Source organism: Cucurbita moschata, unplaced genomic scaffold (assembly GCF_002738365.1).
Source record: "Cucurbita moschata cultivar Rifu unplaced genomic scaffold, Cmos_1.0 Cmo_Scf00001, whole genome shotgun sequence".
In the NCBI taxonomy this organism is placed as follows: domain Eukaryota; kingdom Viridiplantae; phylum Streptophyta; class Magnoliopsida; order Cucurbitales; family Cucurbitaceae; genus Cucurbita; species Cucurbita moschata.
Genome location: NW_019268517.1, coordinates 10,615,027 through 10,637,479, shown reverse-complemented (window position 1 = coordinate 10,637,479; position 22,453 = coordinate 10,615,027). Strand labels below are relative to the sequence as shown.

General features: G+C 37.7%; 4 protein-coding genes across 8 annotated transcripts; all 4 read left to right on the top strand.

The window, feature by feature from the left end:
- The first annotated feature begins 285 nt into the window (after positions 1 to 285).
- On the top strand, positions 286 to 1,339 carry LOC111448765 (zinc finger protein 8). The gene has a single exon (XM_023088497.1). The coding sequence runs from the start codon at positions 502 to 504 to the stop codon at positions 1,300 to 1,302; it is 801 nt and encodes a 266-aa protein (XP_022944265.1). The 5' UTR covers positions 286 to 501; the 3' UTR covers positions 1,303 to 1,339.
- A 2,925-nt stretch (positions 1,340 to 4,264) lies between these two features.
- On the top strand, positions 4,265 to 7,895 carry LOC111444822 (26S proteasome non-ATPase regulatory subunit 4 homolog). Its single transcript, XM_023082933.1, has 10 exons — positions 4,265 to 4,419; positions 4,574 to 4,687; positions 5,038 to 5,143; positions 5,752 to 5,866; positions 5,953 to 6,162; positions 6,248 to 6,542; positions 6,795 to 6,918; positions 7,013 to 7,116; positions 7,354 to 7,428; positions 7,568 to 7,895. Exons 1-10 carry the CDS (start codon positions 4,408 to 4,410, stop codon positions 7,613 to 7,615), a joined length of 1,203 nt encoding a protein of 400 aa, XP_022938701.1. The 5' UTR covers positions 4,265 to 4,407; the 3' UTR covers positions 7,616 to 7,895.
- Positions 7,896 to 8,406: 511 nt separating this feature from the next.
- On the top strand, positions 8,407 to 13,964 carry LOC111445273 (protein EARLY-RESPONSIVE TO DEHYDRATION 7, chloroplastic-like). Of its 2 annotated transcripts, none has more exons than XR_002710809.1 (5): positions 8,407 to 9,686; positions 10,554 to 10,720; positions 11,238 to 11,322; positions 11,821 to 12,733; positions 13,699 to 13,964. XR_002710809.1 is itself a non-coding variant. In XM_023083632.1 (5 exons), the coding sequence occupies exons 1-4, from the start codon at positions 8,740 to 8,742 to the stop codon at positions 12,008 to 12,010; spliced, it is 1,389 nt and encodes a 462-aa protein (XP_022939400.1). In that variant the 5' UTR covers positions 8,407 to 8,739; the 3' UTR covers positions 12,011 to 12,045; positions 12,631 to 13,672. The 2 variants fall into 2 exon arrangements, 1 of the variants encoding a protein (XP_022939400.1); XM_023083632.1 differs by lacking the exon at positions 13,699 to 13,964 and having other exon boundaries at positions 11,821 to 12,045; positions 12,631 to 13,672.
- A 976-nt stretch (positions 13,965 to 14,940) lies between these two features.
- Positions 14,941 to 21,103, top strand: LOC111445714 (histidine kinase 1-like). 4 transcript variants are annotated; one of them, XM_023084209.1, is made up of 14 exons: positions 14,941 to 15,225; positions 15,928 to 16,127; positions 16,355 to 16,597; positions 16,681 to 17,478; positions 17,571 to 17,818; positions 17,897 to 18,056; positions 18,308 to 18,434; positions 18,506 to 18,595; positions 18,694 to 18,882; positions 18,980 to 19,049; positions 19,178 to 19,220; positions 19,295 to 19,435; positions 19,509 to 20,594; positions 20,674 to 21,103. In XM_023084209.1, exons 2-14 carry the CDS (start codon positions 15,942 to 15,944, stop codon positions 20,887 to 20,889), a joined length of 3,597 nt encoding a protein of 1,198 aa, XP_022939977.1. In that variant the 5' UTR covers positions 14,941 to 15,225; positions 15,928 to 15,941; the 3' UTR covers positions 20,890 to 21,103. The 4 variants fall into 4 exon arrangements, with proteins under 4 accessions (XP_022939977.1, XP_022939976.1, XP_022939975.1 ...); XM_023084208.1 differs by having other exon boundaries at positions 14,941 to 15,232; XM_023084207.1 differs by lacking the exon at positions 14,941 to 15,225 and having other exon boundaries at positions 15,707 to 16,127.
- The last annotated feature ends 1,350 nt before the right edge of the window (positions 21,104 to 22,453 follow it).

The following is a 22,453-nucleotide window of genomic DNA, read 5'->3' as shown; positions in this document are numbered from 1 at the left end:
TATGAGTAATAAATGAAAATTTTGGCTCAAAATCTTTTTAAATCTAGGGTTTATATCAAATTCGAACGTGTTCTTCACTCGAATCATACCGAAAAATAAAGCATAGTTCGTATGTTCGGTTCGTCGCATCGTAATTTGTAAAATTTAGTATATAGTTTAAAGGGGTAAGGTAAATAAAATTGATTTAAACCCTAGTAAGTACTTTGAGAAGCTTTCTACATCAAATAAAGAAAAAAAATGAAGGAAGCCAATATGGTACTTTGAGAAGCCAGAGCCTCTCTGATCATAACTTGTGGCTTTGTCAGGGTTCACTCTCAGATGGGTCAGCTCCACCACCCCCACACCCTTTATAGACCCACACATTCTCCCCTTTCCCTTCCACATTACTACGCTCGACTCGACTCGATCCAACTCAACCGTTTCTATATTCTCCCTCTCTCTCTCTTCTTCTTCCTCTTCCGCTACAATCGATAGTCGGACCGTTGCAGGTTTCGTACTTTCATGGACAAGAGTAATAGTGAACGAGAGACTCATGATTTCATGAACGTTGAGTCTTTTTCTCAACTTCCCTTCATTCGTCCTGTGCCAAAAGAAAAGGGTATTAGGCTTTTCGGGATAGAATTCGGTAGTCGAAACGCTGCGGCTGCCACTGCCTCGTCGGTTGAGGATTCGGAGTCCGGTGACATGATTGTTGCATGCGAAGATGGTAAGGAGTATAATAACAACGAGAACAACGGCGGGGAAAGTAACCGGAGATTTGAGTGTCATTTTTGTTGTAGAAATTTCCCTACTTCTCAAGCCTTAGGAGGTCACCAAAACGCCCACAAAAGAGAGCGCCAACATGCAAAAAGGGCTCACCTTCAGTCCAATGCCGCCACCATGGTCCATGGAATTGGACCCTTCTCCGATGCTGCTCATGTCTATGGCCTCATGAACTACCACCGCCTAGGCGCCGCTCCGTCCAGCTTACACTTCAACAATTACCCTTCTTGGAATAGAAATTCACCTTCCGCCGCCGCCCCCGCCACAAGATTTTACGGCAGCCCTGGTGGGTCATATTCTCCGGCAGCCGCAGCGACGCCGATAAACGGAAGCCCATTGGCGATGTGGAGAATCTCAGCTGTTCAAAATAACGTATCGGAGCGGTCGTCGCTGCACCCGTTGCCACTTTTGTCCGGTGATGAGATGACGAAACGCGGCGGCGCCGCCGTGGGCGGCGGTGGTGCCGGCGGGTCTCTACAAACCAGATTGGTTTACGAGGCAAAAACGGCGGAGCAAGTGAGTTTGGATCTTCATCTGTAATAATTTCAATTTAAATGAAGGTTTTTTCATCTTTTTTAATTTGATTTTGCCCAAAAAAAAAGGAAAAATGCGACAAATTCCGGCCGCCGGAGACGGGTATATTAATAAAAACGATCGATCAAATATTTATTTCTTTAATTTTGTATTTTTTCTCCCTTATCCATATCTTCCCGACCTCTCTTTGAATCACATCCAACCAATTTTTTTTTTAAAAAAAAAAAAAATTCAACGCTAAATATTAATTCAAATCAAATTATTTCAGATTCCTCTGTGGAATCGAAGGAAAAACAAGACAGATCTACAAAAAGGGTTTTACTTGAATTGAAACATCAAAGAAACACCATACATTTTTGTTCATCCTCGTATTCTAGGAAAACATGTCTCTTCAAGTACAATGTGCCTCTTCCTCTCTCCCGGTGTCTAATTCTAATACAATTAGTAACAGCTCAAGCTCACACTCAGTATCCGTGTCTAGATACAATTAGTAACAGCTCAAGCTCACACTCAGAAGAGATTGTTCTATTTGAACTTTCTTTTCTTAACTTTCTTTTAGGGTTTTAAAACGATGTCTGTTAGGGAGAGATTTGTGTGATCTCAAACTCTCTCCTCTCTTTATTTGCTCGGTACTTTAAAATGAAACAAAAAAAAGAGGAATTTTTCTCGTTCGAAGGCTCGTGGATAGCGGTAGTAAATCGGGGTTCGAGACTAAAACCTAGTATATAGCTAGTGAGATCATAGCCTTTTTTCACAAAAGAAGATTACAATATCACATTGAATATATACCTAACAACAAGAAGCTTAGATCTTGGAGGATCTCATACCAAATTGATGAAACCCCATTACTTAAAAGCTTCCTAATGTTTGAATAACCTAAGTTTGATGTTGTTTGTGAAGGGTGAGTGAATGGTACATTTGGGTGTGTGGATGATGTGGGGTTTTTGGAGTGCTAAGGGGCGGGGCCATTCCCAAGCTGATAGCTTAGCAGAGATATTGGAATATTGAGGTAGTGGGGGTGGGAATGAATGGGAGGGTCATTCCCAAGCTGGAGGATGTAAGGATTCTACTACTCAGAAGCTGGCATGGGTCACTTCTAAGTGTACCTATTTGTCACCAACCACTCTTTTTAAGACCCGACGACACGAATCTATTACGATCCAATCCGAGAGGTTTTTCGATACTAATTTTGTTCAAGAGAGAGCGTCGAAAGTGAGTTACAATAATAGTAACAGCTCAAGCTCACTACTTGTAGATCATATTGTCCACTTTGACCCATTACGTATCACCGTTAGTCTCACGGTTTTAAAACTTGTCTACTATGGAGAGGGTCTAGCCCTACTTCTACTAGTGTCTCGCACTTCCAGTGACCGGCTCTGATACCATTAGTAACAGCTCAAGCCCACTACTAGTAGATATTGTCTGTATTGACCTGTTACGTATTGTCGTCAGCCTCATGGTTTTAAAACGTGTCTACTATAGAAAGGGTCTAGCTCTACTCCAACCAGTGTCTCGCACCGTCTGGTGATTGACTTTGTTACCATTAGTAACAACTCAAGCTTACAACTAATAGATATTGTCCGCTTTGGTCATTTACGTATTGTCGTCAGCCTTACGGTTTTAAAACGTGTCTACTATGGAGAGAGTTTAGCTCTATTCCGACCAGTACCGCACACCGTCTAGTGACTGACTCTGATACCATTAGTAACAGTCCACGCTCACCATTAGCAAATATTGTCCACTATGGTTCATTACGTATCGCCGTCTGCCTCACAGTTTTAAAACGTGTCTACTATGGAAAGGGTCTAGCCCTACTCCGACTAGTGTCTCCCATGTCCAATGACTGACTTTGATTCCATTAGTAACAGCCCAAGCCCATCGCTGACAAATATTATTGGCTCGCTTTGGCCCATGTATCGCCGTCAACTTCACGGCATGTCTATAAGGAGGGGTTTTCACACCCTTATAAAGAAGATTTCGTTCTCATCTCCACCGAGATATTCCAGTTTAGTATCTATATATATATATATAGAAATATGTTCGGTAGCCATTCGAGAAACAACGCTTAGGCGCTTAAAGATGGTAAAACAAGGTTGAATGAGAGTGAGAGAAAGGAAAAGGAAAAGAAGGTAGTGTCCTGTGAAGTTGGCCTCCACGACATGTTTTTGAGACAACATGTGAACGTGTATGATAGTTATGTTCTGCCATCTTGTTTTCCCATCTTTTGTACTGCTGCTTTTGTGTCTCTCTGAGAGAGAGAAACAGGTAGTGAATTGAAGATTCTTATCTCAATGGCAACTATAGATGTAGGCCAAAAGGAGGCCTTTTTAATTAAATAGACAAACAATATTGTGTACAAACATGTGAGTTTTATCCGTGTGGAGGTTGCTAGCAACACGGGCTTTCTTGAACTTTCTGTATTAACGAGCGAGAATCACTGAGGTATGTGTGCAAATTAGATGGGCTGACTCGAAGATTTGGGACCATGGCTTAGCAACGGATCCCACCGTGCAAACAAATGGGTTTTGATATTAACGATATACTACATCAATGTTGCTCCACATTCATAGTTTAGAAATTTCAAAATCATGGTCGAAAAGCTATCAAATAGAACCACTCAATTAAATTCTAGGGTGTACATCAGTTAGGTTGAGTTAATTTTTTTTGGAATTTTGGGATTGGTGACCTGAAGAAACCGAATAGGGTCCACAACCCTGTCCTCTATTTTTATATTGGATTAGGTTGAGTCGGGTCACCATATTCTTAGTTTTTTAAAAATCAAACCGACGCAAAATTAAAGGTTTAGTAATGTATTTAAAGTTCGGTATCAAATAAACACAAATATATGATAAGTTTATAAAGCTAAAGTTGTAATTTAATTGTTTATAATATATTTATGTTATTTATTATATATTATAAATAATTTATTATATTAATATTATTATTTTAACAAAATGCACATCTTTAAACGGAGGGAAATTGAGGTTTCTCTGGTGAAGTGCTTCTTCAGTTCCAGACGTTCCGGCTTATTCTGCAAGAAACCTCAGTCTTCTGCCTTCTCTGCGATTCTCTGCTACTCCTTCGATTTCTCGGCGATTTCAATCTCTCAATATGGTGCTCGAGGTAGTTACTGATTACTGATCTCTTGTTCCAGATTGCAAATTTCATCCAGTTTTCCCCATTTCTTTGGAATTTCATTCTTCGCTACTTAGTTTAATGACCTTGAGTTTGTATGGATATGAAACTATCTTTTTTTTTTTTCGTTGCTTTTGGGTAGGCGACGATGATCTGTATCGACAATTCGGAATGGATGAGGAACGGCGATTATGCTCCTTCGCGATTTCAAGCTCAATCGGATGCCATTAGTCTCATTTGCGGAGCGAAGACTCAGGTGATTGATCGATTTCTCTTGTTTGACTATATTTCATTGTATGGATTCTTGGAAATCAAGGAATGTGGAGTCTTGATTTTACATTTTATGTTCTGTTTGGAGGGAAATTAGTTCTTCTGTCTCTTTGGCCTCCGTTGCTGTTTGGGGTTGTGAACTAGTTAGATTTATTGTATTGGTAGCTGTGAATTGGATTTTATTATGAAAAAACGAAATCACATTGCCGTCATTATCAAAATAGAAACTATCGTAATTAGTTTCTTCGAATTATCTGTTAGTCTCGCTATTTTTGTTTAAGCTATGGTTCTTTAGTTTTGAGGAAATTCTTTTCTCGTTTGCTTTTTTCCTTACAGTCTAACCCAGAGAATACAGTGGGAGTTCTTACAATGGCTGGAAAAGGGGTTCGGGTTTTGGTAACTCCTACAAGTGATCTTGGCAAGATTCTAGGGTGCATGCATGGTTAGTTCTTTTACTTGCCTTTTCTTTCAAGTTAGTTCCCTTTTTTGAGTTTGAGGCTTCTTATAATGCCATGGGAGATTACATGAAAACTTAGGCACAAGATATTTATATGTGATCGTTTCTGTATTTGAAAAAAATTGCAAAATTTTAAACAAGCTCCTTAGTTCTGTCGCTTTTCTGGATTGTGACTCTCTGTCTCATGACTAATGATGTTTTGGACAATCTTAAAGTGCATTTTGTACATTCTCTGTAACTCATAAGATGCAATACATGTAACCTTTTCATTGATCCCTATAGAATTCGATCATTTTATTTTTGATAGACTGTTCATTTCTGTCGTGCAGTTCTGTCGATTTTTCTGAATAATGAGATTTTAGATGACTAATGATATATACGCCTCTCTTTGAATAATTTTCCCTACGAAAAAAGTATATATCCTCCTAAATTCTTGAATTTGACACTATTGGGCTTTACACTTTTGATACGTTACACGCCATGTGTTGCTGGTTGTAAATTAATCTACAGTGAAGAGCTGTAGTCTTTTTTGCTAGATTTCTCACTACGCTCACTCTATAAAACTTTTAACATTTTTATTTTTTCCACACTAGGTTTAGAGATAGGTGGGGAGACAAACTTGGCTGCTGGGATCCAGGTGGCTCAGTTGGCTCTTAAGCATCGTCAGAATAAGAAGCAGCAACAAAGAATTATTGTTTTTGCGGGAAGGTAGGCTCTTGTATCCCTTTTATGCATGTTTATTGTGCCATCCCAGTTATCGATTGTTCTCAAGTACCTATCCTATGTGTTCTTAGTCCTGCTAAACAAGAAAAAAAGTTGTTGGAGATGATTGGAAAGAAATTAAAGAAGAACAACGTGGCACTTGATATCATTGATTTTGGTGAAGAAGATGATTGTAAGCCAGAGAAGCTGGAAGCCCTTCTTTCAGCTGTAAATAGTAATGATTCCAGTCACATTGTTCACGTTCCCTCTGGTCCAAATGCTCTTTCCGATGTACTTATTAGGTCAGTTGCTTCTTATTGTTTCCATTGTTGGACATAGTAAAATAGTACCCTCCATATGTTTTCTCAATCTCCCCTTCCATGTCAGTACACCAATCTTCACCAGCGATGGGGAGGGAGGAAGTGAATTTGCAGCAGCTTCAGCTGGTGGGGCCGGTTTTGATTTTGGTGTGGATCCCAACCTAGACCCTGAACTAGCACTTGCACTTCGAGTCTCAATGGAAGAGGAAAGGGCCAGACAGGAGGTGGCTGCTAAGAGATCTGCTGAGGAGACTTCAAAGCAGGAAAAAGGAGGGGAACTACCATCTGGCGCACAGGATACAACTATGAACGAACGTGCTAGTGCTGAATGTTCTGATGCTCAAAAGACAAGTGATCCAATGGTTGGTTTATCTTAAATTACATAAGTTCAAATGCTGCAATAGACTAATAGAATGTCCATTATTTCAAATATATCAATGACACTCGCTTCATTGCTTAGTTTACTTTCTCTTCTCACACTTTTTTTTGGAGAGGAGAGAATGTTCATACATAGCTTCTACTTTGTTCATGGCGACATTTTTATTGCCTTGACAACTTTATGGAAAATAGAAGTACATGCGAAGTTTTGATATTCAATCTGGATTTGATTACAGGAAGATGAGAATGCTCTGTTACAACAAGCCCTTGCAATGTCGATGGAAGATCCTGTCTCGAGTCATGAGATGCAGGATACTGAAATGTCAGATGCAACAATAGATGATCCAGAGTTAGCTCTGGGTATGGTTATTTACTTCAAGTTTACCCATTCTTTGTATTGAATGTATGTTCTAACTATCTTTTCCATCTTCGTTTACCGCTTGGGTGGTTGCAGCCCTCAAGTTGTCTGTGCAGGAGGATGCTAAAGACTCAACAAGCCAACCTGATATGAGTAAATTACTGGCAGACCAGTCATTCGTATCCTCCATTCTTGCATCGGTATGAATTCTACAAGTTGCAAATACTTCTCTGAACTTATAGAATTACTATCAAATGATTCGGAGTATAGTTCAATTAGTTAAAACATATATTCTCAACCAACCGACTTAAGGTTTGAATCTTTCACTTCCACGTGTTGATCTCAAAAGTCATTCCAACCTGACCCTAAGAGAAACAAAAAAGTGGCTCCAACTACATGGTTTATGTTTAATCGACACAAGTGGAGATGTTTTGCAGCTTCCAGGGGTAGATCCAAATGATCCATCGGTCAAAGATTTACTGGCTTCCATGCAAAGTCAGTCAAAGGCAGAGGTTAGTTTGTGATTAGTTAAAAAACCATGAGATGTTGCAGTTACTTTTAACCAGGGGTTGATCCATTTGTGCTTGTATGCCTTGAAACACAAATACACAGAAGATTAAAATTGTAAATTGTTTTGAAATCTTGTTTAAGGACAAGAAGAATGAAGAAAAGCCCCCCAAGGAAGACGAGGAAAAATGATCCATGCATCCATCCATCCATCCATCTTCCGAAGCTGAATATTGTGCTAGGTATTTCTCCTCATACAAGTGTTGCATTGTGTTCGTTCATCTGCAAAAGTAGTCACTTTTTTTTGCTTTTGGTTGGGCTGAAAACAAGAATGTATCACTTTGATGAAACTTCATTTTGATCAAAAAACTTGTTCAGAATTGTTGATCAGGTCCCTAACGTTTACTTTTGATTTGTTAATGTATGATTATAAATTTGTCAATTTTATTATTATGATTATAAACTTGTTCAATTCTCACTCTCACGTTGATAATATTATTTGTTTTTTGTTTTAATCTTATCAAGGCTAAAAGAACTGGACTATACCTTTAACATTTTTTTTTTTTTCATTTCTCTATTTTATGCTATCTTTTTTTTTCTTTATAATTATATTAGAACTTTGAGTAAAAATGAGTTCTCGTTTCTTTTTCACGTGCAATATAATAAATAAGAAGTCAGCATTAAGGGAAAGTTTTAAAGAAAGTGGTATTCAATGATCGACGAAAAAAATACATCGAAGCAAAGGATATAAAATTGAAAAGAGGCGAACTATTTCTGTTAGTGCTTTCGTTCCTATAAAGGTATTTTTAAATTTAAGAATACTAATAAAATTTTGATATTTTAATTGATATCATATAGTCATTTTTTTTTTCTTTTTTTTCTGAAAGAAAGTAAAAATGCGAGACCTTATTTAAAATTGATTCGAGACTTTAAAACTGTTTTGAACCAAACAATTAATTATTTGTGAACGAAAAAGAATGATGGAGAGAAGAAAGAGCGCGCAATTAATTCCCACTATATAATAAAAGAAAAAATTGGATAAGCCGGAGAAGATTCTGGCTTCCGGCTAAATTTCCGGCTACCAGAAGTTGTTGTTTGTTTCTCCCAGAAATTTTCAACCATGGCGACGGAGTTGTGTCTGACATCTAAACGAAGACGATCATAAATTTATTCAATTTAGTCAACTACTTGGCTCTTTTCCCACGATCGAGACGCGGGAAATCACCTCATCATCTCTCAAATTCATTGATGTGAATCTGTGATCGCATTGCAATTCCTTCACATCCCTTCTTGTTCTGTTTTCCTCTTCCGTAGCAATGGATTCGCAGAACCCATATCATAACAGTGTCAATACCAACAATTCTTCCCTTTACCCTCAAGTGGTTCATTCAAATCCCGAATGCCCTTCTCCTTCCTTTGCGAATCCCAATCCATCTTCGACTGGGAACCTTTACCCAACTCTTGATATGAAGGATTTGGTGGAGAATCTGTTTCCCGTCGATGTGGATTACCGCCATTCTCCTTCGGCTCCTCCCCTTGCGGCGGAAGAGATTATCATCAGAATCCCAGGCGCCATTCTCAACCTCATTGATAAACAGTACAGTGTTGAGCTCGCTTGCGGCGATTTGACGATTGTCCTCATTCGCCAAGGCGAGAGTGCCGTTGCGGTGTTTGCCCGTGTCGCTGACGACATTCAATGGCCATTGGCGAAGGATTTAGCAGCGGTGAAGCTTGACGATTCGCATTACTTCTTCTCATTTCGGGCTCCAAAAGAACGCGGTCCGGACTCCGATTCCAGTGATGATGAAGATGAGAAAAACGGGTTGGACGATTATTTGAGCTATGGATTGACGATTATTTCAAAAGGTCAAGAGGGATTATTGAAGGAGCTGGATGGGATTTTGCAGAATTACAGTAGTTTTACGTTGCAGAAGGTATCGGAGAGCGCAAAAGAAGTGGAGGTTCTGGATGAGTCTCTGGCCAAAGAGATGTCGCTGGAGGATTTGAAGACGGGGAAGAAGAAAGAAGAAATGGAAGGCAAATGTGCAGCTTATTGGACTACATTGGCTCCTAATGTGGAAGATTACAATGGAATGGCTGCAAAGTTGATTGCAGCGGGATCAGGGCAATTGGTTAAAGGGATTTTGTGGTGTGGTGATGTGACTGTAGAAAGGTTGAAACAGGGGAATGAGGCTATGCAGAAGAGGATGAGCCCCTGTTCTAACACAGAGATCAGCCCTGAAACCCTCCGGCGGATTAAAAGGTTCTTTTTCCCTCTAATTCCTCTGTTTTTCTATTCTCACTATCATGTTGTTAGCATTTGATTCAAGTTCTCTAGTATCATATCATGTAGAGTTTTTCGAGGTCGCTCGGCAATGGTAATTGGCATATGCATCACTCTATCTGCATATATGAGGAAATTGATTCGAGTCATTGTAGTTACCTACTCAAGATTTAATATCATACTAGTTACTTTGGCAACATAGTAAGGTCAGACAGCTATATAGTTGTTGTTGAGGATTGTTGGGAGGGAGTCCCACGTTGACCAATTTTAGGGAATGATCATGGATACGAGGCCTTTCGGGAGAGCCCAAAGCACTCAAAGTGGACAATATCATACTATTGTGGAGAGTCGTGATTCTAACCGTTGCAGCTTGGCCTGAACCTTCATGAATATTAGAAAAAGAAGTTGGACCTTTCTACACTAAGCTCAGTTTTTTTGTTTTTTGTTTTTTGTTTTAGTCTAGTTTCTATGTAGATTTTAGAATTTTACACGTTTATTCTTTGAGTTTCCAGTATTAATGCTTATATTTTATAGTTGATGAAGAATACCCTCTCAAACCCTTCATTTCTTTAAACAATCTCTTACAAAGCTCTATTCATTATCTTATTACAATTTATTGTACCCCATGTTTCAAGAAACGCTGTAGGTGCATACTTTTGTTGCAGCAGCAGCCACCTCTGGACATGAAAGCTACATCCAAAGTAGATATTTGAGCATTTTTCTGAAATGGGTTTCATATTGCATTTATGGCAGTAGCTTAGTTTGTTTCTTGAGCTGTAACTCTTCTACAAACTGCATGGAAACACTTGCCAAATACTTTCTTGGTCTGACCCTTCATTTATTTAGGGTCAAGAGGGTTACAAGTATGTCGGAGAAAGTAGCAAATGGAGTACTCTCTGGAGTGATTAAAGTTTCTGGATACTTTACAAGTTCAGTGGCTAATTCTAAAGTTGGCAAGAAGTTTTTTGGAATGCTCCCTGGGGAAATAGTGCTAGCTTCTCTTGATGGGTTTGGTATGTCATCATCTCTACCTTTTTTTTTTTTTTTTTTTCTTTCCAAAAAACTGAAGAAGCTGATGATTCTTTAATCAAACTTGAAAATATCTGTATGAAATCTTCTAGCGAAGAAGAAAGAAGAAAACGAACATGTAGATCTGTAGAGAGGCTTGTTGGAAGAGAGTCTGACCTTGGCTAATTAAGGGTATGATCATAGGTTTATAAGTAAGGAATACATCTCTATTGGTATGAAGCCTTTCGGGAAAGCCCAAAGCAAAACCGCGAGAGCTTATGCTCAAAGTGGATAATATTATACCATCATGGAGGTTGTGATTCTTAATAGAAACCAATCAACAAAAGCCGAGAAAGAAATTAGATATAGCTGTATCTATGTTACAAAAGAATTGTGTGTTTGAGAGAGAGACTTGTTAACTTCAGTTTGCTTCATCCTTCACTGATTTCATCTTCTTTAATTGTTCCCACAAGAACGCAATCTTAGCTTGGTTGATTACTGATTTCATCTTCTGTCAATCAGGCAAAGTTTTTGATGCTGTTGAAGTTGCTGGAAAGAATGTCATGGCTACATCTTCCACTGTGACAACTGAACTTGTGACCAAAAGGTAAACCATCACCTACTGCACTGGATAGTAGAATCCACTAAATTTCAAAAAGAATATCAAGAATACAGCTCAAGAGAAACGCCGAGTTTCCCATCTCTCGTACCTACCGGACTATGGTCTAGGTAGAATCATAAGTCAACTAAAGCACGGCTCAACTAGTTAAGACATATATCCTTCCGTGTCTAGACAGGACTGAACAGAACTTTGAATTTGGTACACTTCTACCTTAGCAACTGGTTTAAGTAGGGGAGGCTATTTTACTATGCTTGCTTTCTAGATTTCTGGATATGTTCCTGCTTCTTTCCAACGTTGAAAGATTCACATCTCGGTCAAATGGAACTATGCGCGATTCGCGACCAGTTTGTAGAGGAAAACCTTGATAACATAATCGTTTATAGTCACTCACACTTCAATTCTCATGCCAGAAGATGTAGTTCGAAAGCAATCTCACATGCTTTATGACGCTTTTATAATGAATTCCTTATATTGTTGTTGCAGGTACGGGGAGCAAGCTGCGAATGCAACCAATGAAGGCCTTGATGCTGCTGGACACGCTGTTGGGACAGCATGGGCTGCTTTGAAGATACGAAAAGTTCTGAATCCAAAAAGTGCTCTCGACCCAACCACTTTAACAAAATCAGCTGTTAAAGCCGCAGCTGCTGAGGCGAAGGCTAAGAACTCCAAGTAAAGTGTTGGAAATTATTTTATATTGGTTAATATCAGGTATGAGCTTCTCCTTGGATTCCTTATCCAAATCATTGTTACTGTAAATTTCCTGTCTGTACACAATTACATGGATCATGAAAAGAATGATATGTTTGGTTTCTGTTTCCTTCCAACAATGGTTCCCTTCCTCCATCAAGAACCCAAAAAATGGATAAACTCTGCCCCTCCCTTGTTACATGTAACGTCCCAAACTCACCGCTAGCAGATATTGTTTGTCCTGCCTGCTAGCGGTGAATTTGAGTCGTTATAATACAAGTCAGCCTGTAAATCATGGTCACAAGCTGCCAGTTTCCAATCAGGTCTCTGCAGAAAATTCAATCCCGTTGTTTTCTCTTTTATATCTGTAAGTGTTCGGGTCATTTTGTTCAGCTCGATAAACCTTGAAAAACTATCCTTATGTCTAGAAATTGTCAAGAAACATATCCCATGGATCAAGAGTTTAGAAGTTCCAATTTTCTTAGAAATTGTTCAAGACATTTTTGCGATGTCATTGAATCATGTTTGAGATTGGTGGCTAGCATGATCTGAATTCACTGACTTTTTAAGATATTTGATTCCACTAACGGTCCCATTGATTATTAGGCCAACTTCGTGATGGGCAGCACAGTGTGTGTAGGTAGGACAAAAGCTTTCCAAATTATTCTCTTGAAGATGAACATCCCACAGGATCTTCCTCCATCAGCAGGTAGGATTTTGAGCCTTAATATCTTTATTATTGTTTCCGAAGTTAATAATTTGAGCTCTTGTCTTCTTGTTCCAACAACTTGATCTGGGATTGTGGCAGGACACTGTTAGATAGTGGGTTAAGGTTGGTAAAGCAACTAAACCAGCCAATTATATACCCAAGTTCTATTGCAAATTAAAAGGTCCGAGTTCGTATACCTACCTAGAATTTAATATCCTACCGCTCGTGAGAATAATTGCGGTGTGAGCTGCACGCAATTTGGTTCGAACCCACTCACGGATATATGCCATGAGTTAATAGCAACCCTTTTGCCACAAGAGTGAAAATTTAGAAACCTATAAAATTAGTTGAATTGCATGAAGGTTCGTCCGGAGATATATAACACGAGTTAATGACACTGACCTATTAGACATAAGAATGAAAGTTTAGAGACTTGTTAAAACCTAAAGGCACAATCTTGTTAAGGCTCGAAAAGGCGATCTCTTTATCACTTTAGTAGTATTATATTGCATCTCATGAGATCTTTTTTGCCCCTATGGAATCAAATGCTATCTCATAAGAGGGAAACATTGAATGAAAAGGCACTAATTCTTACCCACTAAAGAAAGAGCTAAGATTTGATTTCTTTTTTTTGCGTTGAAATCTGAAGAATTTGGGTTAGAAATGAAGTTATGTTCCTTTAGGATTTGTGAAATCTCTTCCAAATCAGATCCACTCAAGGGTATTCGAATCATATCTCTTCGTTTCTTTTTCAAACATGTTTTGATCCAAATCAACATGATATAACTTAAAGGTTTGAATGATCGGTTCGTAAACTTATCCAAAAAGTAACTTTTTAAACAATAATTTATGGCACTTGCTTCAAACATGATGATGTAAATCGTGCTTCGAAATAGATATCAAAGACTTTATGAACATCCCTTTTCTCCCATGATCCAAGACGTCATTATTTTTTATCCTGTTAGTACTTGGAAGGAACTCAACTATAGCAAAGATGTACTCACGTGGACATCTATCGTGGGTTCGTCTCGTGATCGAAAGAGTCTTCGAGAAACAAGAGAGAAAGAATTCAATATATGATGGCCACCTACCTGAAATTTAATGTACATGTTCGTCAACTAAATATAGCACAGTTCGAAAAAGATGTACACTGTATACACTGTAAACATGAAGCGGAGGTCCAAGTCCAAACGGCTCAACTTTATCGAGCCAAGTAACCTAATTAATGCAACCCACATAGCATGAGTTCATTAGTATATTTTTATTGCTAATCCCACCCCCTCTATGTTCGTACTGAGAATGCATTAGTTCAAAAAGTTGTGATTAAACTAATTAATTAATTAATTTTTTAGGTTATCCTTTCCCTAAAAAGTTATATGAGTGTGTGAACTCAATTTTATCATTAGGGTTTATTGGATTCTAAGTTCGTACAAGATTTGAATATTTAATTTAAATGAAAGTAAGTGGAAATATAATATGGTACTATACCCTTTCGAGACATGAAACGATAAATAAATGGAAAAAAATCTTCGATTAGGTCTAAGTAAGAAACAATCATTATCGGGTCGTTAGATTCAAACATTTAACTTACAAAAACGTCAATAATGTCTTACTAATAAACGATACTCGTGTTGATTAGCAAATACAACGTTCCTAAATTATTACTATTGGATTTAATTACCATTAAATAAATGATAGTTTGAAGATATCATTAATTGAAGAGTATAATTAAAATTTCGAGTATAGAACAGAAATCTTTGTATTTTACTGCAACGATCCTCTCGTGGGTGAGAACCAAAACAATCAACCTTCGACCGATTCTTTAAGAGGTTCATAATCTAACCTATATCAATCTTTTTAACGGGTTCACAACCTATATCAATCCTCTCTTTTTCTTCCCTATCTTTCTTTTATCATAAGATTCTGTTTAATGTTGGGTTTGAGTGCGGTCTTTTCGAGCTTATCTTATGAAAGTTTAAGCCCTAGAAATTTAAAGACGGGATATCATCATTGACATATGGTATAATTGAAACTCGTAAAGGCTAACCGTCAAGTCGAGAAATATCTCCTATACCCGAGTCAACTTTGAACGAGAGTAGTACGAAAAAGATAAAATTTGAAGCTATGATAGTACAAGGAAAACAAATTTCTTCCCCCATGAAAGTTGATAGCTTGTAAGATAGGTCCCTCGTGCATGTGGGAATGTCATGAAAAATTGATAATTGAGCAAAAGGAAACGAACGATGTTCATGAGATAAGCATCAAATATCCCAAAATCAAACCAAATTCCCCACTAAGAGACTAAATTCCTTGTAGCAGTTCTAGTGATCCATTTCCAGAGCTTGGAAGATTTCTTCTCCTCATTGTTCTATATCTTCAATGTATTTGATGAACTTTTTCATTCAACGAATCGCCGCCGCAGATACAAATCTTCACCATTCGCCGACACAAAAGCGGCAGAGGTGAAGAAAACTCGATCATCGTCATCTTAGGTAAAAAGTAACTTGTTCTTCTTTTTCTCTTTACTTTATTACGATTCTTTCCAGGTTGCTCGAAGTTTTCCCCAAATTTGATCCAATGGCGATGCCATCCCCATCTTTTGCTATGAAGTCAAAAGTTGTGTTAGCTGAATCAAACAGTATTGAACTCTCCTTTTACTTTACTTTTGTGGATTTAAAGAGTAGATTGATAATCGGACACGTATTTCGTTGATATTCCAGAATCTAACAAATCCCAATAGCTAATCGAGTTTCAAACAGGGAATGCCCTTTCTAAGCTCTACAGAATCCTTTCAGCAGATTGTATTCCTTTTTCTTCATTGATTGCCGGAATGAAATCTTCTGCTATATCTCCTTGTGGCCATTATTTGCAATTTTTTCAAGATTTCTTTGTTCATAATGGGTGTGTGAATTTGAAATATAATAATCGGATAAAATCCACCACCTCCTCTGCCACTTTCAGAAGAAAACTAGTAATAATAAAAGAGTTTTCTAGCAGATATTGCCTTGAAAAAGTGGGAGGTGACACAAGGAGCAGTATATTTAAAAACCTCCACCCAATTGCACATATTCTCTTCTTGACACCAAAACCAGACCCTTTCTGCAAAAAAATGTATATTATTTTGTAGCTTCAAGTATTAATGGCAGAAGAGGATACCCTCTCTGAAATTTCTGAATCTTCTTCGTCTTCTTCAGCTCTCACCTCTCCAATGTCTACTCCCTTGAGGAAGGTGTTCTGTAGAATTTCAGGCCTTGCAAGTTCTCTGAGAAGAAACACAGCCCCTCACAGTAGAAGAATCTTTCACAGAGATGTTGAGCAGCAAGAGTTTCAATATGCAAACTCTCATTGCCTCTCTTCTTACTACAGTGTTTTTGTTGCTCGTCTTGCCATAATGGTTAGTCTTATTTTTCAGAAATGATCTGAAACTGATTCAAGCTTAACCCACTTATGATCTGATCAGTTCTTACACACAAGTTTTTCTCTCACCCACCTGTGATTCTCTGCAGTTTTTTGTTTATGTTGTTTGGATTCTAGTAATACATATAGGTGGCTTTCAGCTTGATTATAAGTCTTGGCAGTGCACTGGTAGAAGAAGTGATGATTTATTACATTAAAATACAGGTGATGCTTGCTATTTTGATTGGGCTGTTGACAGTTCTCACATGGCATTTCACAAAGAGCTACACAGCAGAGTCACTACATAGCTTGGCGTATGGTCTTCGCCATGAACTGCTGCAGCGCCCGATCTTACGGATGTGGAGTGTCTTAAATTCCACGGCTGAAATAACCACAGCTCAGGTTAAGCTCTCAGAATATGTAATGAGGAAGTACAGCAAGCCTACTAATCAAGCAGAGCAAGTTGAGGTTATTTTCTAATCCTTTGTCTGATTTACCTTTCATATTTTTGGCCTAGAATCCATGTTTCAAGTGTTAATTCTTTTCTTTAGCTGTATGAAGCAATGAGGGATGTTACATGGGCGATGTTTGCGAGTCGAAAAGCTCTTAATGCCATAACCATCAATTACAAGAATGGCTTTGTCCAGGCATTCCATCGAGATCATTCAAGCAACAATACGTTTTATATTTACTCAGATCTTACAAACTATACCATTAGTGCCACCGAATCACATAATATCAATCGGCTTTCGTCGGGTGAAGGGTGGTCAGAGCCACACATACACGGCAATATGTCTGCAAAATGGTATAGGGAACCACTTGATCCCATTAGTGGCCAGAAGATCGGGAAAGCAAAGCAAATCCCACCAGAGGACTTGATTAGTATTGCTGGCATTTCACAATTAGCAGATGGTGTTGCCTCATGGCATGTTACTGTGAGCAAGTACATGGATACACCGTTGCTTTCTGCAGCCCTGCCTGTTTCCGATGCTTCGAATGAAAGCATAGTTGCGGTGGTGGGCGTTACAACCTCACTTTATAGTGTAGGTCAACTAATGAAGGAGCTTGTTGAGTTCCATAGTGGACATATTTATCTAACCTCTCAAGAGGGCTACTTGCTTGCTACTTCAGCCAATGCTCCCCTGTTAAGAAATACATCAAGTGGTCCAAAGCTCATGATGGCTGTTGATTCCCAGGACGATGTGATTCGATTAGGAGCAGAGCGGTTACAGAAAACCTATGGAAACAATTTTCCTCCTGGACATGAGGTTCATGAAGAGAATGTCAAGCTTGGTGATCAGCAATATTACATCGACTCGTTTTTTCTTAATCTGAAGAGGCTTCCTATTGTAAGTATCTTTATCCATCTATCCATCGACTCGTTTCTTATCGAGTACTTACAAACTTAATCAGATACTCGACTGCATTTTGGTTTCTGTAGGTGGGGGTTGTCATCATTCCTAGGCAATACATAATGGGAAAGGTAGATGAGAGAGCTGTCAAAACATTGGTTATACTGATTTCTGCATCCTTATGCATCTTAGTTATTGGATGTCTATGCATTTTGATTCTGACGAAAGGAGTATCTAAGGAAATGAAACTAAGGGCAGAACTAATAAGCCATCTTGATGCAAGAAGAAGAGCAGAGGCATCTAGTAATTACAAGAGTCAATTTCTAGCGAACATGAGGTGAGTTTATTTAACACGAAACGAGTATCTCCAGCCTTTACTTTACTGACCATAGCTTCCCCCCACATGGTACTGCAGTCATGAACTGAGGACACCGATGGCAGCAGTAATTGGATTACTGGATATTCTAATGTGTGATGACTGTCTCAATAATGAACAATTCGCAACGGTTACTCAAATTAGAAAATGCTCAACCGCTCTACTCCGACTTCTCAACAACATTCTAGATCTAAGCAAGGTAACACAAACTTGTTTTCTTACTTCTACCAGTAGGATATTAGCGAGGTCATAGTGATAATTTGCTCGGGTTGTCTTGGCTAGAGGGGAGGAATGGTTTCGGGTATTGTTGAGTCGGAGACTTTGGAAGATATAGCCCTCTCGAAAGGCTATTGATATTAGGAGAATCCCAACACATATCTGTTCCGATATTGTGCAGTTAAGAATGTGAAATATAATGGCCTAATTATTATTATCCCAATAACCATACAGGTTGAATCCGGAAAGCTAGTTTTGGAAGATGCCGAGTTTGACCTGGGACGAGAACTTGAAGGGCTTGTCGATGTGTTCTCTGTGCAGTGCGTTAACCATAATGTGGAGACTGTATTGGATCTCTCTGGTATGCTTTCTCGTCCCTGAGTTACTCGACTACAATGTGTGTAGTGCTAATAAACGATACTCTTTTCTTAGATGATATGCCAAAATTAGTTCGAGGAGACTCGGGTCGAGTTGTTCAAATTTTCACGAATTTGATCAGCAATTCTATCAAATTCACAACCTGTAAGTGTTCCTCTTTTTCGTTGGCATTGCTTATCACATTGAAGTATTGTTGTGTTACGAAGAGTGTGCTTGGATTGACGGTCTCATACATCTTGCAGCTGGTCACATCATTCTTCGGGGGTGGTGTGAGACGTCGAATACTCTCAACGACGTAGGCAATTTCTGTACCGATCAGAAGAAATCGCGATTTCCTAATTGGACGAAGATGAAACAACAGGGAGACCACACAAAGAATGAGAAAGATAACAAAATGACCTTGTGGTTTGAACTTGATGACACTGGATGTGGTATGTCAAAAGCCAATCAGAAACATACTCAGATAAAGAGAACGATTTCTTGTTTATTTCTAGATGCTAAGAAAAACTATTTCCCTGCACCGTATAGGGATGGATCCAAGAAAATGGGAATCTGTTTTCGAGAGCTTTGAGCAAGCAGATCCCTCGACAACCCGAACGTAAGTAATTAATGCACTTAAATATAATGTTTAACTTTCAAGTACGCTGATAAGAGTTCTTACGGTTCACAAAAACAGAAAGTTATATATCATATGATTTGCGATTCTAAAAAGGTTACATTTTTTAGGCATGGTGGAACGGGTCTTGGATTATGCATCGTACGTACCTTGGTGAGCATCAACTACATAACACACATGCTTAGAGCTTTTACAAAGACAACTACTAACTATCATGCTAATAACAGGTTAACAAGATGGGGGGAGAAATCAAGGTTGTAAAGAAGAACGGCCCCGGAACGTTGATGCGACTTTATTTGGTTCTTAGCACGCCTGTAGATTCGATGGATCATCACTGTCAGCTTGATTTCACACAACATAATGCAGTGGTGAGTGAAGAAATCTATTTCTTTAAACAAAATCACGTGCTCGTTAGTACTATGTTTATGTGTGCAAATGCAGGTACTGCTTGCACTCCGTGGCAGCATGAGTCGATTAATCACGTCACAGTGGCTTCGTAAAATCGGACTGCTCACGTTAGAAGCTTCTGAGTGGAATGAACTAACACTAATCCTTCAGGAACTCTTTCAAGCCAGAAGTTCAGAAACTAAAAAGGGATTTAGTCCACAGGATTCACTAGGTGAGCCATTACGAGCAGAGCTAATGAGAATTAAAGATATGAAAAGCCAAATATTCATCATCGTTGCCGATATCGGGATACTGGACTTGAGCACGGATATTTGGAAGGACCAGCTTTACTTCCTTGATAAGTACTCTGGAAAAGCAAAATTCGCATGGATGTTAAACCACGATACGTCAAACGCCATTAAGATGGAGCTCCGGGGAAAAGGGCACATTATAATGAACAATAAGCCATTGTACAAAGCCAAAATGGTTCATATTTTGGAAGCTGCTATGAAGGACAGAAATCTTGAGTTGCAGAAGAAAAGCGCTTCAAGAATTGCATCAAAGGAAGGGAATTATCATGAATGTCTTGAAATTGATTCCACTCAGTTTGAAACTGCCAGCTCCGATGATTCTGATATATCTGAACTTGGCAATTGCAACTCTCAGTGTGCAAAGTTTCAAGTCAAAGACAGTCTAGAAGAAACGATAGTGAAACCATGTCAGCCACCATTTTCGCCCGTTAGCCATAGCTTAGTTGAACTAACTCATGTACATTCGAACGAGAGTAATATGAGGACGGGGGATCCACGTGACACGAGGCAGAATTCGTCAAAGCCTCAATGTCAAAGTTCGGAATCCAGTGGACAGAACTTGGGATGCAACTATCCTACAAGCCAAGGAGAATCACATTCGAAGAACGTTCCGAGTAAAAAATCTCTTGAAGGGCTACGCATTTTGCTTGCAGAAGATACACCGGTTCTCCAAAGAGTAACGACGATAATGCTCGAAAAGATGGGAGCCATGGCCATTGCTGTCGGAGACGGACTGCAGGCTGTAGAAGCTATAACTGCCATGCTCAGTGCTGAAGAGCAAAGAAGGGAATGCCCCACAAGATATGACTTGATATTAATGGACTGCCAAGTAAGTACCAACCCTCCATGAACCAAAATTGAGATATATGGGCTATGTGAAGTTTCTAAAACCTTCCTTTTTGAAACAGATGCCAAGGATGGATGGCTATGAAGCAACGAAGGCTATTAGAAAGCTAGAAGCGGGATCGAGGCTTCACGTTCCAATTGTAGCATTGACAGCCCACGCAATGTCGTCTGATGAAGCGAAATGCTTGGAGGTCGGAATGGATGCATACCTAACAAAGCCAATCGACTATAAGCTGATGGTATCCACCATACTTTCCCTCGCTCAAAGAAGAGGCTAAGAAAGCTTGCTAACGGTTTCGGTTTTGAAAATCAACGCAAAGTCGCTTCCTTACCGAACAACAGGAGACTAGAAGGGCTTGAAGGATCCAAGCGTAGCTGGCAGAAATCATAACTCTAACACTAAGTATGAACAAAAGTATGCAAATTCTATGTTTAATGGCAGCAACAGATAGAAATGGTTGGGTGTAAATTTGTGAATCAGACGGAAAAGTTGGAAGTTTTCGAGTAACAAAACAATAAGAGAAAATAAGTTCTCTGAGATGATCATTATTTTCTTCCAAATTTGATACAATTATGATATTAAAGCACGAAATCAAAAATAAATAATAAATAAATAATTTGTTAATAGACATTTATGTTTAATATTTGAAATAAATAAATATATAATTGGTAAACTAATATTTTAATTTTTAAAATATATATTAAAATAATAACTATTATGATTATTTAAAATTATTTTATTTATTATTCTAAAATTTAAAATATATTTAATAAATTTAAAATTTTTAATTTTGAAAATCTATATCTAACAAGAATATTTTTAAAATTCAAAATCTTTTTATAAAAAATTAAAATCTTTAAATAATTTTTAAATTTGGAATACTTTTTTATACATAAATTATAAAATTATAATTTTTAAATTTGGAATAGTTTTTTATACATAAATCATAAAATTAATAAACTATAATTTAATAAACTATTTTAAAATATGAGAGGATAATTTTCTTATTTTTGTTTTATATTTTTTAAAAATTAAATAACTCTTATCTAAATAAATTTAAAAATAGATTTATAAAAATAAGTAATCCCATTTATTTTAAATTATTTAGATATCATTTGAAATCTTAGATTTATTTTTACTTCTTAAAATATTTTGAATATATTATATTTATTTGGATTAAAATTTAATAAAATTTATTTTCTTTTTTCTTTATAAATAGGTTCTTGAGCATTAACACTTCTCAAACACTTCTTCTCACCACACTTGAGTTTCTCACAACACTTCTGAGTACTTTTCCAATACAAATATTCATTCTTTTAGTATACAAATCATCGTCATGGGATTGTCTAACGGAATTGGTGCTTCCACTACGCCTCGATCTTTTATGCCACCCACTCAATTTAGTCACCCTCTCACTCCTAGACCAGGTAAATTTGGAACAAATCTTTTATAGTTCATTTTATTATAATTATTCGTTTTCTCAATCCATAATTATATATTTATTAATTTTTTTTTGGTTGTAGGATTTTTACCGATGAATTATTATATTTGTTCCCATCACATGTATAATCCTTCACGGCCACCACCGCCTCCGCCGCCGCCGCAGTGCTATCAAACAATAAGTTTTTGTGAAGGACTATATTGGAGAATAATAAATCAAGTTAATTATTATTTTAGGTAATTATATAAATTTTTATTTTGTTTTTTATATAATAATTTTAAATTTTAAACTGGTTTATAAAATATATGTTTAGATTTTTTATTTAAAAAAATAATTATCTACTAAATTTCAATCTTTAATAAAATTTATTATTAAGAATATTATTTAATAAATTTTATTA

Bases quoted from the DNA above. Each gene is read 5' to 3' on its own strand.
- LOC111445714 (XM_023084207.1), top strand. From the start codon at position 15,873: ATGGCAGAAGAGGATACCCTCTCTGAAATTTCTGAATCTTCTTCGTCT. The intron at 16,598-16,680 runs GTTATTTTCTAA...TCTTTTCTTTAG, and splicing joins ATCAAGCAGAGCAAGTTGAG to CTGTATGAAGCAATGAGGGA. The intron at 18,435-18,505 runs GTATGCTTTCTC...CTCTTTTCTTAG, and splicing joins GACTGTATTGGATCTCTCTG to ATGATATGCCAAAATTAGTT.
- LOC111444822 (XM_023082933.1), top strand. The intron at 5,144-5,751 runs GTTAGTTCTTTT...TTTCCACACTAG, and splicing joins GATTCTAGGGTGCATGCATG to GTTTAGAGATAGGTGGGGAG. The intron at 6,543-6,794 runs GTTGGTTTATCT...ATTTGATTACAG, and splicing joins AAAAGACAAGTGATCCAATG to GAAGATGAGAATGCTCTGTT.
- LOC111445273 (XM_023083632.1), top strand. From the start codon at position 8,740: ATGGATTCGCAGAACCCATATCATAACAGTGTCAATACCAACAATTCT. The intron at 10,721-11,237 runs GTATGTCATCAT...TCTGTCAATCAG, and splicing joins AGCTTCTCTTGATGGGTTTG to GCAAAGTTTTTGATGCTGTT. The intron at 11,323-11,820 runs GTAAACCATCAC...TTGTTGTTGCAG, and splicing joins ACTGAACTTGTGACCAAAAG to GTACGGGGAGCAAGCTGCGA.
- LOC111448765 (XM_023088497.1), top strand. From the start codon at position 502: ATGGACAAGAGTAATAGTGAACGAGAGACTCATGATTTCATGAACGTT.